The 15,441-nt window shown below is 61.8% G+C and overlaps 1 protein-coding gene across 1 annotated transcript in view; it reads right to left on the bottom strand.

The window, feature by feature from the left end:
- Positions 1 to 1,210: 1,210 nt before the first annotated feature.
- SPTBN2 (spectrin beta, non-erythrocytic 2) overlaps positions 1,211 to 15,441 on the bottom strand; it is a 40,393-nt gene continuing 26,162 nt past the window's right edge. The window contains exons 15-35 of the mRNA XM_077821522.1: positions 14,431 to 15,187; positions 13,813 to 14,015; positions 13,264 to 13,354; positions 13,034 to 13,180; positions 12,035 to 12,298; positions 11,369 to 11,593; positions 9,995 to 10,084; positions 9,347 to 9,607; positions 8,722 to 8,852; positions 7,922 to 8,126; positions 7,084 to 7,458; positions 6,277 to 6,521; positions 5,727 to 5,865; positions 5,301 to 5,385; positions 4,839 to 5,035; positions 3,826 to 3,974; positions 3,473 to 3,548; positions 2,901 to 3,139; positions 2,473 to 2,646; positions 2,260 to 2,302; positions 1,211 to 1,444 (exon numbers count right to left, since the gene is read on the bottom strand). Coding sequence (XP_077677648.1) covers positions 1,211 to 1,444; positions 2,260 to 2,302; positions 2,473 to 2,646; positions 2,901 to 3,139; positions 3,473 to 3,548; positions 3,826 to 3,974; positions 4,839 to 5,035; positions 5,301 to 5,385; positions 5,727 to 5,865; positions 6,277 to 6,521; positions 7,084 to 7,458; positions 7,922 to 8,126; positions 8,722 to 8,852; positions 9,347 to 9,607; positions 9,995 to 10,084; positions 11,369 to 11,593; positions 12,035 to 12,298; positions 13,034 to 13,180; positions 13,264 to 13,354; positions 13,813 to 14,015; positions 14,431 to 15,187 — 4,330 coding nt within the window. The remainder of the gene's footprint in view (positions 1,445 to 2,259; positions 2,303 to 2,472; positions 2,647 to 2,900; positions 3,140 to 3,472; positions 3,549 to 3,825; positions 3,975 to 4,838; positions 5,036 to 5,300; positions 5,386 to 5,726; positions 5,866 to 6,276; positions 6,522 to 7,083; positions 7,459 to 7,921; positions 8,127 to 8,721; positions 8,853 to 9,346; positions 9,608 to 9,994; positions 10,085 to 11,368; positions 11,594 to 12,034; positions 12,299 to 13,033; positions 13,181 to 13,263; positions 13,355 to 13,812; positions 14,016 to 14,430; positions 15,188 to 15,441) is intronic.

A 15,441-nucleotide genomic window follows, 5' to 3' on the forward strand; every position in this document is an offset into this window, starting at 1 on the left:
AGCCAGAGGAGACAATTCTGAGCATCCAGCCTGACCTCTGCCCACCCCCGGGTAACCCTGGCTAGAGGATCCCACCCAGTGATTCTGCTAGCCGAGAGGGGTTGCTTGGTGAGAGACACTCTGTCTCAATTCAAAGGCCCCACACAGCAGGGAGATTTCCAGAGACACCAGGAGCCCAGCCCCCTCAATTTTCAAGGAGGATAAGGGCTCCCCCTTTGTAATTTCTCCAGCTCTTAGGTGCTGGATTGCCAGAAGCACTGAGTCCCCCTGCTCTGAAGTCCATTGTTTGGGGGAGCTCAGCCCCTCTGGGAATCCCATGCCCCCTTTGGACAGCAAAGCCCTCAGTGTGAGAAGGGCGGTGAGAGAACTGCCCGCCACAGCTGTCTGCATCCTCATGCAGGGAATCCCTGGTACTGCTGCTGTTTGCAAGCAAAAATAACCCCACTCCAAAGACAGAGCCCCAGCCCTGGGAACCTGATCCCATCCCCATCCTGTCCAGCTCAGCCGCAGCTTCCCTGTGAGGGTGTGGCTGTCTGCAAAGCAGGGGGCACGGAGTGGGGGCCTCACTATGGTACGGATGCACCATGGACCCTGCCACAGGATCTGCTAATGTAGAGCAGCTGTAGAAAAGGGGTGGGGGAAGATGTACCACTCCATACTAGGGCAGCTCCAGGAGATGGGGGGAAGCAAGGAGAGAAGGTTCATGGATCAGAGAGACAGGAGGGGACAAGGCAAGTCAAACATGTCCCCAAATGTGCATCAGCCCAAATGCCCCTCCCCCACCATGCCTGGGTCCTGGCAACCTAAATACCCTTCCCCACACAGCCTGGTAACCCTAATGCTGCTCCTCCCCTGCACTGGTGCAGAAGGTCACAGGGAGTTTTTTTCCCAGCTTGGCTTCATGGCTGATGCACTCCAGCAACTCCAGCATTCCCCAGTGTATGGGGGAGTCAGCAGGGATCTCCCCAGCGGCTCCCAGGGTGGGAGGGTTGGTTGAAACTGTCACATTAGCACAGCTACCAATCTAAAATGCAGCATCCCCATCCAGGACCCAGAGTTCCACTCCCTGCTCCGATCCATCTGGAGCCCAGAGTCTGCCCCCCCTGTGCAGAGCCCCTTGTCCCATCCTGTGTCCTTCCATCAGTTCCATGGATTAAATAGCCGGGCAGTGCCCCTCCAGCAGCCCCTCCAGTAGCAAGCCCCCCAGACCCTATTGCTTCTTCTTGAAGAAGCTGAATCTCTTTTCTCGGTCCTTCTCCTTGCCGTCCTTGCTGCGCAGGGCCACGGAGACCTCAGTGGTGCTGTTGGGGGACACGGGTGGCATGCTCACGGCCCGTGTCATTCCCTTGCCAGTGAGTGAGGGCGGATCCTCCGTGTCCTTCTGGGGCGTCAGGGTGCAGGCCACTGAGGCATTGATCACTCGCATCCAGGTGCTCATCTCAGCCTGGCGGAAAGAGAAGGAGCTGTCAGCCGTGGGTTGGGGCAGGGAACTGGAGCACAGAGAGGGCAGGGCACTGGCTCTGGGAGGAGACAGGGCACCAAGAGGGGTTGGCAAGGCAGAGGGGTGGGACTTTGGGGCACAGACAGGGTGGGTCTGGGAGGGAACAGAATTGGGCAGAGCTCTGGGGTAAGGCCCAGGATTCAGAACTGATGAGGCAAAGGGACTGAGAGAGGGTGCAGCACAGGAAGCATGCAACTCAGGATGGTAGGGGGTAGGGCAGAGTGGGGAGGGATATCTGGGGGAGGGCTGGAATGGGGCAAGGCAGAGGGTCCAGAACATGAGTGAGCATGGCAGAAGGACTGGGAGAATCCTGTAACCTGTAACCCAGGTGTTTGGCTACTGGCCCCAGGTGCATGGAGGAGAGGCTGTGCGGTTAGCCCTCTCTGCCCCCTACAGACCTCCCCCACTAGAGAAAGAGACATTGCAGCATAGCAGACTTGGATCCCCGAGCGGGTGGCGGTGTGCGCATGTAACACCGACAGACCTTAGTCGGGATCCAACCTGGGACCTCTGGAGCTTAGTACATGAGCCTCTACTCCATGAGCTAAAAGCTACATGGCTGTTAGCTAAGGCTGTAGCAGACTCATTAATCTCTAATCTTGGTGCCAGCACCACACCCAGGAGGTGTATGGGTTACATGTGTGCACACACGTAAACCTAGGAGCACTAGGAGGGGCCACGAGGAGCTCAGAGGCCAATGTGCAGGGGTGCCCCCATGTGGACAGGGCAAGCAGTGCCCTCGTGCGTAAGAGACTCACCTCGTCCTTGGCCTGGAATAAATACTCTTTGCCGTCACTCAACCTGCAGAGAGAAAAAAAACACAGGTTACGTCACCTCCCCATGGCTAAGCCAAACCCTGTCTTGTTCCCTATTCCCTTCATCCTATCCCCTTCACCAGGTCCCCTCCTTCTCATACGGATACCATCCCACCACTGCCCACCCTGTGTGTCTGCCACAGAGGCCGCTCCTACCCCAGCTTGAAGACATGCTTGCGTTTCTTGTAGTCCAGTGCCACGTTGCACTGTGCCCCCTGCAGGCTGATGGGCACCTCGCCATGATAGGGGACACCATGGCTGGCGTTCTTGGCGTCTTTGTAGAAGCCTAGGCTGCCTTTGTGCAGGACACAGTACACATTCTGCCAGGACCTTGGGAGGAAGCACAGAGCCGTCAGAACAGCCACGGGGAGAGGGAAGAGCTCAGAGCCATCAGCACAGCTGGCAGGGGAGCACAGAACCATCACCACAAGGGGACCAGGGGTAGGATATAGCCATCAGTGCAGGCGGGAGGGGCAGGAGGTGGAGCACACAGCTCCCCAGCTCCACCTCCAAGGCCCTGCCCACCACAGTGGCAGCTGGTCCCCAAGCTTCCCCAGTCCAGTAAGGGGCAGAGCTTCTCTCACCTGTTGGCTGCCTTCTTGCCCTGGGCTTCCATCTCCTGCTTGCGGCACAGCGCCCCCTCCATGTGCTCCTGGGCAGTGGGGTCTGGTGACCGGAGTGGCAGCGTGGCCGAATGGGCAGGCTCAGGGGTGAGTGCCGGCAGCTTGGTGCGGGCCTTGGGCGAGGGGGCAGGGCTGTGCTCCTTCTCCTCGGCCAGGGCATCCGTCCGGGCGCCGCTTGTCACCTCCGCCATCTTGGACATCTGGAGGGACAGAACAGGTCTGTGACAGGGAGCACAGCTCCTAGATTCCTCCTGCCTGGGGGAGCCGTCTGCCTCTCCAGGCTCTGCCCCACCAGCCCAGCTGACCCCCTCCAGACCCCACTCTCCTCCCAGAGCTGGGGATAGAACCCAGGAGTCAGAGCTGCAACATGGAGTGGATGGGGCTGAAGGTGGCAGAGGCTCCCCTCACACACACACCCCTCACACACACACCCCGTTCCAGAATTGGGCACCTTAGCCCAGCTGCTGTTTGTGGGCCCTCCTGGTTCCAAGGTAGCCCTGGCTGGGGGGCTGCGTCTGGGGGAGCTGCATTACCTGTGGGGACTCGGAGTCAGGGTAGATCCCATTCACAGCAGGCAGCTCCGGGAGACGGCTCTGCAGAGTGGAAGTCCTGTGGGGGGTATGGGGGGATGGGACAAGAACAAGCATTAGGGGCTGGTGGAGACCCATGAGAAGGACTGCCACCAACCTCGCTGCCACTCCAGGATGTACCCCACATTACTGGGACTTCCCCCCCATCCCCGCCAGCCTGTGCTCCCCATGCCACCCTCCTCCCCTGATGCCAGGACTCCTTCCCATTCTCCCCCCAGGCTGTACTCCCCATGCTGTCCTCCCCTAGATGCCAACCCCCTACACAGCTGGTGCTCTAGGCCAGGCCCTGCTCTCACCCATCAGCAATGCTCAGTCCTGGCCCCTGCTGGCTGTCAGGGGGCAGCACTGGCTGCACCGTGACCTCGGGCTCTGGCTCGGGTGGTGTTGGGGGCCGCCTCTTCCTCCTCTCCTCCTCTTCGTGCCGCAGCCGCTCCTTCTCCTCCAGCTGCGGGGGAGAGGGGCACACAGAGATGGAACAGCCTAGTCCCTCCTGACAAGGCCCTCGGGCTGGGAACACAGGCCAGGGGCATGTCTCCACATGGCACAGTGCAGGGCTTGGGGTGGGGAGCGGCAGTTCCATAGGGGTCTGGTTCTGATCCATATCAAGGTGGACGGCCAGAGGCAGAGCTGGGAACCTGCCCCCAGTCCCAAGGCATTCCGAACTGGGGTTCCAGTTCCGATCCGTTTGGCAAGAGACGAGCTGTAGTGGCAGAGCTGTCCACAACTCAAGAGGGTCCAGGGGTTCTGGTTCTGACCCATACGAGATAGACCATGAGGGGCAGAGCTGGGATCGACACCTCCTCAGAGTGAAGGGTGCTCCAGAATTGGGACTGCAGCTCTGATTGGCCTGGCAGAAACAGGCCTAAGGGGCACCATGCAGATCAGACCTGCTCCAGGGTAGGAGTCCAGATCCAGGGTTCTGGTTCTGATCCATCATACAGACTCAACACAGACACACCCATTGGAGGCTCCATTCACCGAGTTGGGTGGGTCTCAGGCCTTAGTTCCAATTGGTGGCCTCTGTGGCAAACCCAGCGCTACCTCTGGCCCATGGAGACATCCTAACCCTGGGCCAGGGCTAGAGTAGAGCACAGGAAACTGTGTGGGCTGGCAGTGTCACACCAAGGCACAGCCAAGGGACTCAGGGGGCCATGTGTGGGACTGCAGCATCCCCAACCCAGGCATACACCAACGGCTCAACAGCCACCCCCCGCCCCGGGGCAGACCAGCAGGGATGTGTGTATGGGCGTGCAGCATCCCCGCCCCGGGCACACACCAAGGGCCCCCGAACCTCAGGCAGGCCTCTCACCGTGGTGAGCTTTTCCAGTGCCAGGAAGCGCTCTTCCCAGGCAGCGGCCAACTTCTGGAAGCCCTCGTGCCTCTTGATGAGGTTCTCCACCTCGTCTACGTTCCCGCCCAGCTCGGCTGAGCGCACAATGGGCTCCTGGCTGGACAGCCAGGCCTCAGCCATGCTGGCATCGCGCCCAAACATCAGTACCTCCATAACTGCAGGGGGACAGACCAGATGGGTGGGGCATTGCCGGGGACAGGAACCCAGAATACCAAGCTGCCATCCCCCAGCAACCCACTAGACCACACTCCCCTCATGGTGCTGGGGATAGAACCCAGGAGTACTAACCTCCCCACTGCACCCCTCTGCACCATACCACATCAGATTCAACCCTACAGCTGTGCTGCTGCCCCTTTCCCTCCTTGGTGTCCTCCCGACACATAGAGCCCCCTCTCTTCCCTGCCCCTTCTCCTCACTAACCAATCTGCAGCCAGTCCATCTTCTCCTGCCACCGGTCTCCGATCTCCTTGCGCCGCTCCTGCAGCTGGGACAGCTTCTCTGAAATCTGAGCAGAGGCGCTGGCTCAGGAAAGTGGGGGGCCCAGCCCACCCTGGAGGAATCACAGTTGTGTTGGTCACATGGTCCCACTGCTAGGAACTAGGGCCCAGTCAAATGATTGGCGGTGAGGAATGGATCGCGATGTGTAAACCCTACGCAGGAGAGGGGCCTTTCAGGGGATGACTTGGGAACAGACTGGAGGAGATCCTGACCTGGATCCCAGCATAGGGGTGCGGGTACGAACTAGAGGGGACCCAAGACACCCAGTCCACACAACACCTGGGGGTAGTGTCAGGGGGCAGTGCTGGGATGGCAGGGGCATGGAGGGCTGTCACCTGGGGGTCTCACCTTGTCAGAAGCGTAGTGGCCCTTGTCCAGCAGTGCAGTGCCCATGGCTATGCAGGAATTGAAGCTGTCCGTCCGGGCCTCCACCTCGGCCTTGATCCCTTGGTGGTTCTTGATGACCAGGTCAGCCGAGGACACGTCCCTGGGGAAGGAGGATAAGGAGGTACCCTTCAGCATGGCTGAGCTAGCAACAGCCCCCCACTCCCCACTGGCTGGCTGGGCCCAGGCGATTCCCTCCAGTCTCCAGACTTGTGTCCACTGGCACATGCTGTTCTGATCCCAGCTGGGCCATGCTAGCTGGGGTGGAGGCCTGGCCAGTCTGTCCTGAGCTATACTGGTCTGTGCTGGGCCATGTCAGGCTGAACTGGGATAGACTGGGCCACGCTGAGCTCTATTGGTCTGTACTGGGCGATACTGGTCAGTCTGGTCCACATTGAGCCATCCCAGTCTCTGCTAGGTTGGGTGAGCTATGTTGGGCTATATTGACCTACACTGGGCCATGCCTGTCTGGGCTGGGCTATTCCAGTCCGTGCCCTGGGGGCTCCCTGCTCACCTGGGCTTCTCCTGGGCGTCTATCTGCAGGTGCACCCCGTCCATCCACAGCATCAGGTCTCGCACCATCTTGAAGAAGCGGAACTTGTCCACGGTGTCAAGCAGCAGCTGCCGGCGGCCTTGGCTGCTGCTCAGCAGCTCGGCCCAGGCCTCGCTCACGGCCTGCTCATGCCGCCGGATGTCGTCGGCCTTCTCACCCGCGTAAGCCTTCTGCAGCCGCGTAGCGTCCTCCTGCACCTGTTTCACCTGGGGAGCCGGGGGTCAGAGTGGCATCCCGCCCCCACCCCATGCCACCCTTCCCACTCGTAGGGGAAGTGTATGTAGAGAGAGGAATCCCTGACACTGCCCCACGCTCCATCCTGCCCATCTCCCTTTCCTTACCCCATGCCCTGTCCCCTGTCCCATCCTGCTCTCCTCTCCATGCCCCAGACCCCCCAGATCTTGCCCCCATCCTACCCTGCTCCCCTCCCCTTCCCCACCCCAGATCCTACCCCACACTCCCTTCCCATCCCACACTGCTCCCATCCCCTCCCCCACATCCTACCCCACACCCTGTCCCCCCATCCCACTCTGCTCTTCTTCCCCTGCCCCAGACCCTGTCTCCAGCCTACCCTGCTCCCCCACCCAACCCCAGATCCTACCCCACACCCCCTCCCCATCCCACACGGCTCCTCTTCCCTCCCCCACATCCTACCCCACACCCTGTCCCCCCATCCCACCCCACTCCCCTCCCGCTGCCACAGACCCTGCCGCCACCCCCCTCCCCATCCCCAGACCCTGCCCAATCCCACCCTGCAGCTGGCAGTACCTGTGCACTGAGCGCCTGGATGTCATGCTCGTAGGCTGTGTGCATGCGCTGCATGGCCTCGGCTGTGTTCAGGTCGCGCCCCACCTCGTCAGGCAGCTGCTTCTGCTTGTGCTGCACCTGGGCCAGAGCCTGGCGGGCGTCGTGGTAGAAGCGATGCAGCTCGTAGGAAGCCGCCAGCATCTGGCTGCGGGTGTCGATGAGCTCCAGCAGGTCGGCCCAGGCATCGTTGAGCCCGTCCTTCCACTCGGCAATGGTGGCGTTCTCCGAGTGCCCTGATGAGATCAGCTCGTCCGCCAGCAGGTTCACGGCGTCCACGCGCTCCTGCCCGATGTTACTGGTGTCACGGGAGAACTCCCGGAACTTGTCCCGCAGCATCTGGGGAAAGAGAAGAGTCAGGGAGGACCACGGGCCCTGCTGAGGGCAGTGATGGGACCCAGGTCTGGGGGGAGTGGGAGAGGGGGTCTGGAGGGGAGGTCAGGAAAGGGTCGACAGGAGAAGGGATGGGCTTGAGGGATGGGAGGTGCACCGGGGGAGGTGATGGGCTCCAGGCGCATGAGGCTGCCTCAGCTGGGCTCCACGTAGGGCTACCTCGGCTAGTGCTGCAGAGAGGCTACGCCACACTGCATAGCCAGCCGGGCTCTGGCACCAGCCTGCACAGGAGCCCAGCCTGGCGGAGACTGGGATGGTTCAGCATGGACCAGTCTATCTCAGTCCAGACTGACCAGTATCACCCAGTACAGAGCAGGATAGCTCAGCATGGACCAGTCTAGCCCACTTCAGACTGACATGGCCCAGCAGGGACCAGTCTAGCTCCCCCTGCTCTGCACCGGGCACTCACAGTGACATGCTCGTAGTCCTGCCCCAGCTCGTGGGAGGCAGCCACCACCTCGCGCTCCGAGATCCACTGCTCCAGGTCATCCACGTCGCGCTTAAGCTGGCAGAGGCGCTGGTGCTCCTGCAGCTTCCCCCGCCGCTCCTCTGCCAGGTCCTTCAGGCTGGCGTACAGCTTGTCCACCTGGCCCTGGCGCAGGGTGAGCCGCTCACTGCAGGGGGAAGAGCCACTTGAGCCACAGAGCGGTGCCTGCCCCTCGCCGACTGGAAGTGGCAGCACTGCCGGGGAGCGGGGGCCGAAGACCTGCGAAAGCCCTGGGGCTAATGCGCTGCCCAAGAGGCTGCGGGTTCCCATGCTGTGGGGGCTGCGCTGGCATGGGCCATGCCACGCTCGACAGGGCTGTGCCAGGCTTGGGGCGGACCACGGCAAACAGGAAGAAGGGGGGCATGTTGCTAAGGGAGTCTCCACCTCTATCCCAAGCGAGAGGGACTGTAGGTTCCAGGTCTGATCTCCCCTGGACAGCCGCGGTGCCCCTCTCTCCACGCACAGCCATGGCGAATGGTGTCTGGGCACAGAGCATCGGGCCACAAGGTCTGTGATGCAGGCACAAGCAGCATCCAGCCGGGCTCAGGCCCTGCTGAGGGGACAACTTGGGCTCAGCGGGGCGGAGGGACGGGGCTTTCGACTGGGCTCCTGGCAACCCATGGGAGGCTATGGACTCACTGCCCCCCAGTAGCACAGGGCCATGGGACCTGGATCTGTGCCCACTGTTGGGGGGGGGGGGAAGGGGCACGGGGGGGTCTCACCTCTCTGGGTGCTCACTGGCCACCATGTCGCGGCTCTGGTTGGAGAGCTGGTGGATGGTCTGGGCGTAGTCGTCCAGCGCTTGCTCCATCACCAGGTGCTTCTTCACCATGGCCTGGGCAATCAGCTCGTCCTGTGGGTGCCGGACAGAGAAGGATGGAGGGTGCCACGATGCAGGGGCAAAGGGGGGGAGGGGCGGGGGTGCCATGATGCAGGGGCAAAGGGAGCGGGTGGGCAGGGCTGTCCCCAGCTCCTAGGATGGTGGTCAGGCTGAGGGTCACTCAGCTCTCACAGGTCCACTGGCTTTCATAGGTGGGGGGTCAGGGTGGATGCAAGACATCCAAGAGCAGCCTTCTCCTGCGACATCATGTGCAGCTTCTGTGGCCGGGGGGGTGGCACCCAGCGAGTGAGAGGCACCCCAGCTCCCGTGGGTATCAGGGAACAAGGGGGCTCTCAGAGGCAGAGAGGGGTTGGGGCAGGCTGGGCTCTGTGCCCCCCGTACACCTTTGCCTTCTCTTGGGACATCGTGCACAACAGTTGCAGAGGGGGGGCACCCAGTGGGTGGAGGGGTACACCTGGTTCCCATGGAGGGGTGGGGGCGGGGCCTCCACTCCCTTTCCCCCAGACCTTGGCCTTCTCCTGGGACATCATGTGCAGCTCTTGCTCGCCCATCCAGGCCTCAGCTTCAGCCACGTCGAAGTAGAACTGCTGGGCAGCGTGTGCCCGCTCCAGGCGCTGGTGCCGCAGCTCCGCCTGGTGCCCCAGCTCCCGCCAGGCCTCCTGCAGCTCTTCCACCCGCTCCACGGGCCCGCAGCGCGCGAGCCCTGCCCGCCGCCCCAGCAGCTCCTCCACGCGCGGCTCATGGCCCTGGATCTCCTTCTGCAGGGTCTGGGGCAGGGAGCATGGGCGAGGGGGGTCAGAGTGTGGCATTCACCCTCTCCCCTATGCTGAGCCCCCTGCTCCTGACCCTCCCCACCCCCCAACCTCAGCCTTCAGAGTGCTCTTTCAGTAGAGTCTGGGAGCAGAGAGGAAGGGGGGGGTCATGGTACGTTCACCCCCAGGCCTCACCACTCTTTTGACCCTCCCCCCAATTCACCCCTCCCTCATCTCCATCCCCCATCAACCCTCGCCCACCCCCTCCTCCTTTCATATTCCCCCTGCCCCCAACCCCCTACTCCTGCCTTGTCAACCCTGCGTGAGGTAGGGAGCACCTCTGCCACTGAGTGGGGTGAGCAGACTCCAGCCCCCCAGTCCCTCCCCAGCCTGGCACCACACCTGGTTCTTCTTTATCAGCAGCTGGACGGTGGGCAGGTCCTTGCCATGGTCGGTGGAGATGGCCATCGGCATCCGCTCCCTCACCCACAGCTGAAAGCACAACGTGGAGCAGGGTCAGGGGCACATGAGGGGCACATGGGGGGACTGTATGGGGGAGCTTCACAGTGAGGGATGCAGGGAGAACTGTGCAGGGTGGGGGGGATGCATGGAGGCTTCATGGGGGGCTGCACAGGGTGGGGGATATATGGGGGGCTGAACGGGGGTGCACAGGATGGGGGATGCATGTAGGGCTGCACAGGTGGGTGCGCAAGGTAGAGGATGCACAGGGGAGTACACAGGGTAGGGGGATGCATGGGGGCTGCACGGGCACTGCACAGAGTGGGGGATGTTGCATGGGACAGGAACTGCAAGGGGGTCCATGCATGGGCAGCCTCAAACCTGGCAGCCCCTCCACTCAACACTGCAGTCTGAATATCAGGGTGGGAGATTAATGGAATGTCCCAGTTTAAATTTTTTTCCCCTCCCACGCAAAAGTCCAGCCCGTGGACCCAGCCTGACCCCCCACCCCATCCACTTGTCACCAGCCAGGGTGGGACCTCCACACATGCTGCATAGAGCCCCACTGCTGAAGCTAAAGGGCATCACCGGCAGGTGAAGCAGGGACTGGCCACTGGAGGGGGACGGAGACTCACACTTAGCCAGTGAGGGCTCTATTTGTTCAAGAACACTAGGACACTGGGAGTCAGGACTCAAGTTCTCCCACCAGCTCTGGGAGGGGTGCAGGGCCTAGTGGGTTAGAGCAGGGGGCTAGGAGTCAGGACTCCTGGGTTTTCCCCCTGGCTCTGGGAGGGGCGCAGGGCCTAGTGGCTTGGGGCTGGGAGTCAGGACTCCTGGGTTCTCCCCCCGGCTCTGGGAGGGGCGTGGGATCTACTGGGCTGGAACAGGGGGGCTGGGCTCTGTCTCTGGTTCTGGAAGGACGTGTGAGGCGGTGCAGCACAGCCAAGCCCAAGGATCTAGCACATTCATTCTGAAAAGCAGTGTGGCTCCATAACTGAGACTCAGATCTGCCCCATTAGAGACCCAGGGCTTAGTGCTAGCCCCTAATAGGGACCCATCATTCAGCCCCAATACTGTCCAGGGGGCACAGTGGCCTGCAGGAGAAACCCAGCCTAAATGCCCCCTACCCTGCCCCCTGGCATGGGGGAGTGCTGGGCGCAGCGGTGGGGCTCTGCACTCCTGTAATTCTAGGCTGAGGCCCATGGAGTAAAAGGCAGCAGTCTCTGGGGCTGGATCTCATTCCTGTCTCCCCTCTCCAGGCCCCATTTCCCATCCTCTCCCCACACGGCAGCACCACCTGCACTGCCTGGGACTCACGATCTCGTCCTCCAGGTCACGGTTGAACTGGTGCTCCTCCTTGGAGGCCAGCAGCTTGTGGCAGCGCTCCTCCAGAGGGCCCCGCAGGTCCAGGAACTTCTCCTCCACTGCCCGGAACTTGCCTTCCACCTCAGCTGTGTTGGCGTCCTCCTGGCTCAGGGCTAGTGCCTGCGACTGGATGGCCTCCACCTCCTTCTCCCGCACGTCCATCTGATTCTCCAGCATCTGAGGGGCAGAGGACAGCATTACAGCCTTAGGGACCCCAGCAGAGAACCCCAGCCCAGGGAGAGCAGGGAGTCTGGCCCTTCTCCCCACTGGTGTGATGCAGCCATGGGTCCCCCTCTGCTTCCCCATGGTGCTTGGGGATCCTGCAGGCAACCAGTTCCACCTTTGAGCCGTGGTGCATGGAGGGGGTGGTGTCAGGGATGAGGCCAGTCTAGGGTTCTCCAGTGCGGTGGCCAATGGAGCAGGCTCCCTCTGCCAGGGGATACCCAAGGCCTTGGAAATGGGAGAATGGGCTCTGGGATTGAGAGGGTCAGAGGGCCAGGATCTCCCATATCTCACGGGCCTTTAGGACCTGGAATTTTGGGTCATCTTGGAGTCCCATCATCCCTCACCCCAAGAATCTAGGCTGCCCTCCCCTCTATTGCACCTGCCACCCCAGACCTGTTGCTTCTTCAGCAGGATGTTGACGCTGGTCAGATCCTTGCCGTAGTCATCAGACTGGAGCTGGGCCTGCAGCCCGGCCAGCCAGGCCTCCAGGGCAGAGCAGCTCTGGGTGAAGAGCTCAGCCCGGTTGGCATCGAAGAGGCACTGAGCCTTGGTCTTGGTGGTGGACTCCAGCTCATCCCATAGCCGGTGGAGGCTGTCCAGCTTCTCCTTCACCACGAGCTCCAGCTCCGGCTTCTCCGCCATTAGCTGCTGCCCCTCCTGTCAGGGACCCAGAGCACTGGTTAGGGGGACGAGGCCCTGCATGAGCTGCAGGGTCTTCAGGCCCCAGCAGGCCTGGCCAAGCCCAGATGAAAGCCAAGTTGCTACAGCCCTGTGCCCTGCCTCCTGGAGTCATGTGATCACAGTCACACCAGAGTCTGCAGGAATCCTGAGACAATGGCTCTGAGAGGGGGGACCTGCCCCATGCATCTCAGTGGGGTATTAACACCCAGCCCCACTTCTCCAGGGGCCTGGCCAGCTCTATCCCAGCAGGGGGCTCAGTATGAGGCAGGAGCAGCAGAGTCCAGTGGGCCCAGCTCCCCCCTCAGTCATGCACAGACAACCCGACTGGTGGGACAAGTCCTGGGGGCCCTGCTGACATCCCAGCATCTCTGGGACCAGAAGTGGGAGGGTCCATGGTCTGCAGCAGGGGGTCCATGGGTGAGAGGGTCCATGGTAAGGGGTGGGACTGTGGGGGCAGGGCCATGGTCTTAGGGTGAGGCTGTGGTAATGAGTCCATGGAGAGGGGGCAGAGCTATGGGGCAGGTCCATGGCACTGGGAAGTGGCCATGGAGTCAGGTCCATGATGCTGTGGCAAGTCCACCATGAAGGGGCAAGTCTCTGATGCTGGTGCATGGCCATGATGGTAAGTCCATGGCAAGGGAACAGGGCCACGGTATTCGGGTGCAGCCATGTGGGGGGGTCCCCAATTTGCTATACCCTAACCGCCCCCACCTTCTCGATCTTGTCCAGCCAGTCCTTGTTGGAAGCCAGCTCGGCCGTGAAGGCCTGGTGCTTCTGCCACTTGGTGTGCAAGTTGCGGGCCTCGTCATAGGACATGTCCTGGGCTGTCAGCATCTTCTCATTGATCCACAGGGTGAGCTGGTGGGGAGGCAGAGGACAGAGTGAGGATCCCCAGACCCATGGCCCCCTTGCCCCTCCCCCACAGCCCCCCCTCCACTCACCTCCTGGCAGTCCTGCAGGAAGTGCTGCAACTCCCGGTTATCCCGCAGCCGCCGAAGCAGCTCGTTGGCAGCATCCCGATTCCGCTTGTGCCTGGGGAAGGAAAGCAGAGACTCATGTGATATTCACCTGCAGGGTGAGATCGGGGCCTGTCCTCTGTATGTCATAGAGCCGGCACTGCCTTTGCTCGTGAGGACTCTCCGCTACCTCGGGCACTAGCAACTTGTGCTCTCTGAACAGGGCAAGCTGAGATCCGTCCCACAGGCTGCTCTGACCTCCTGGGCCAGGTTTGCCTGGCTCTGGCCAGGGAGGAGCTCCTAGCTCTTCACAATCGTTAATCTCACTATTGTCCTCCCTGTTTAACTCCAGGTGGAAGGGACCTGTCCTAAATCACAGAACTGGGGATAGAACCCAGGAGTCCTGACTCCCAGCCCTCCCTGCTCTAACCCACTCGACCCCCCCATCCCTTCCTAGAGTGGGGATAGAACCCAGACAACAATGACACAACAGGGTTCCCACTCCCAGAAGCCCTTGTGGGGCTGGGCTCTCACCTGCCATCAATGGAGTCAACCTTCTCCTGGACTTTGTCTGCATGGACACTGTCCCCCACAATCAGCTTCCGCCCGGCGTCCACCAGCCCCTTGATCTTCTCCCCATTGGCCTCCATGGTGGTCATGAAATCTTCATGTTTCTTAATGGAGGCCTCTGCCCCTTGCAGGGTGCTGGGCATCTCAGTGTGGGACAGTACGTACTCCTGCAGGGGCGAGCCACACAGAGCCATGGCACTGGGCACAGCTTGGCCCATGTTCCAGGCCCCTGCCCTGAGTGAGATGGAGATCCCAAGGGAGGAAACTAGGGGCCAGTGGGATGGAGAGGTACTGAAACTGCTAAGGGTGGGTGGGGATGGGGTGATTGTGGGTCCTGGGGGACTAATACAGTGACAGGGATTTGGGTGGGAGTCTGGGGCAACTGGAATGGGGGGATGGAGGGGAAAACCAAGCTGGATGGGTCCAGGAGACTGATCAGGTGTCGGGGGAATACTGGACTGGATGGGCAGATGGGTCTGATCCGGGCCAGAGAAGGGGGTGGCATACTGGGCTGCATGGGCCTGTCCTATCTCTAGCACAGGAACCAGCCTCCCCCAGACATGCTGGTCGCCCCAGCCTCACCTGGTTGCTGAGCACGCCCTCCACCTGCTTGGTGTCCCGCAGGAAGAGCTGGAAGCTATAGGCCTGGGAAAGCAGGTGATGCCTATTTTCCCACATCTGGCCCAGCTCCTTCCAGCCAGTGTCCAGGGCCTCCAGGCGTTGCTGCAGGAACATGTACTGGGCATCGGTCTGGCCCTGGGTCACCTCCTGGCCCATGGCCCGCATGCTCTGGTAGTCGTCCTTGTAGTGCTCGATCTCATTACGGATGCTCTCGTGCTGGCTCAGCAGCTGCTCAGCCTCAGCCAGGGTGGCTGGCACGTCCTCAGAGGCCACAGCCGTCTGTGTCCGTGACAGCCAAGCCTGGAAGTCGTCGAGGTCACGCAGGAAGCCCTGCAGCTTGCTGGCCTCCCCCAGCGACTCCTCGCGCCGCCGCATGGTCTCACGCAGCTCGGCCCACACAGCCTTGATGTCCGCCAGCTGGTCTAGGATGGGCGTCGCCTGGCCCGGGTGCTCGGCTGCCAGCGTGGCCGCCTCCCCCTGCAGGTCCAACACCTTGCCCTGGATAGCCTCCAGGTCCCGCTCCATGCCCGTCAGCTTCCTCTGCAGCGCCATGACGCCCGCCAGGTCGTTGCCCAGCTCCTGCGTCGACTCAATCACCTTGGTCTTCTCCCTCATCCAGGACTTGGTCTCGTTGCACTCCAGGTAGTAGTTCTGGATGTTCAGGGCCGAAGTCAGCGCGGCCTTCTTCTGGTCGGCCAGAGTGCGGAACCGCTCCCACCTGGAGAAGGGACAGGGAGGTAGGTGCGGGGCCTGTTCCCACTGACCACCCTGGAGCTGCCGAGCCCACGTTGGCGCTGCCAAAGGCAGACCTCCCCAGAGCCCTGATGCCTGTCGCTGGATGCAGATCCCCCAAGAGTCCTCCTCATCCCCATGGGTCAGTCAGAACCCCACACACAGCCTCTGACGCTGAGCTGCCTGCCCCCACTCCCAGAACCAAGCAGCCTGCTCTCCCCCCAACCTCCCTGGTGCCAA

This window comes from Eretmochelys imbricata, chromosome 7 (assembly GCF_965152235.1).
Source record: "Eretmochelys imbricata isolate rEreImb1 chromosome 7, rEreImb1.hap1, whole genome shotgun sequence".
NCBI lineage: Eukaryota > Metazoa > Chordata > Testudines > Cheloniidae > Eretmochelys > Eretmochelys imbricata.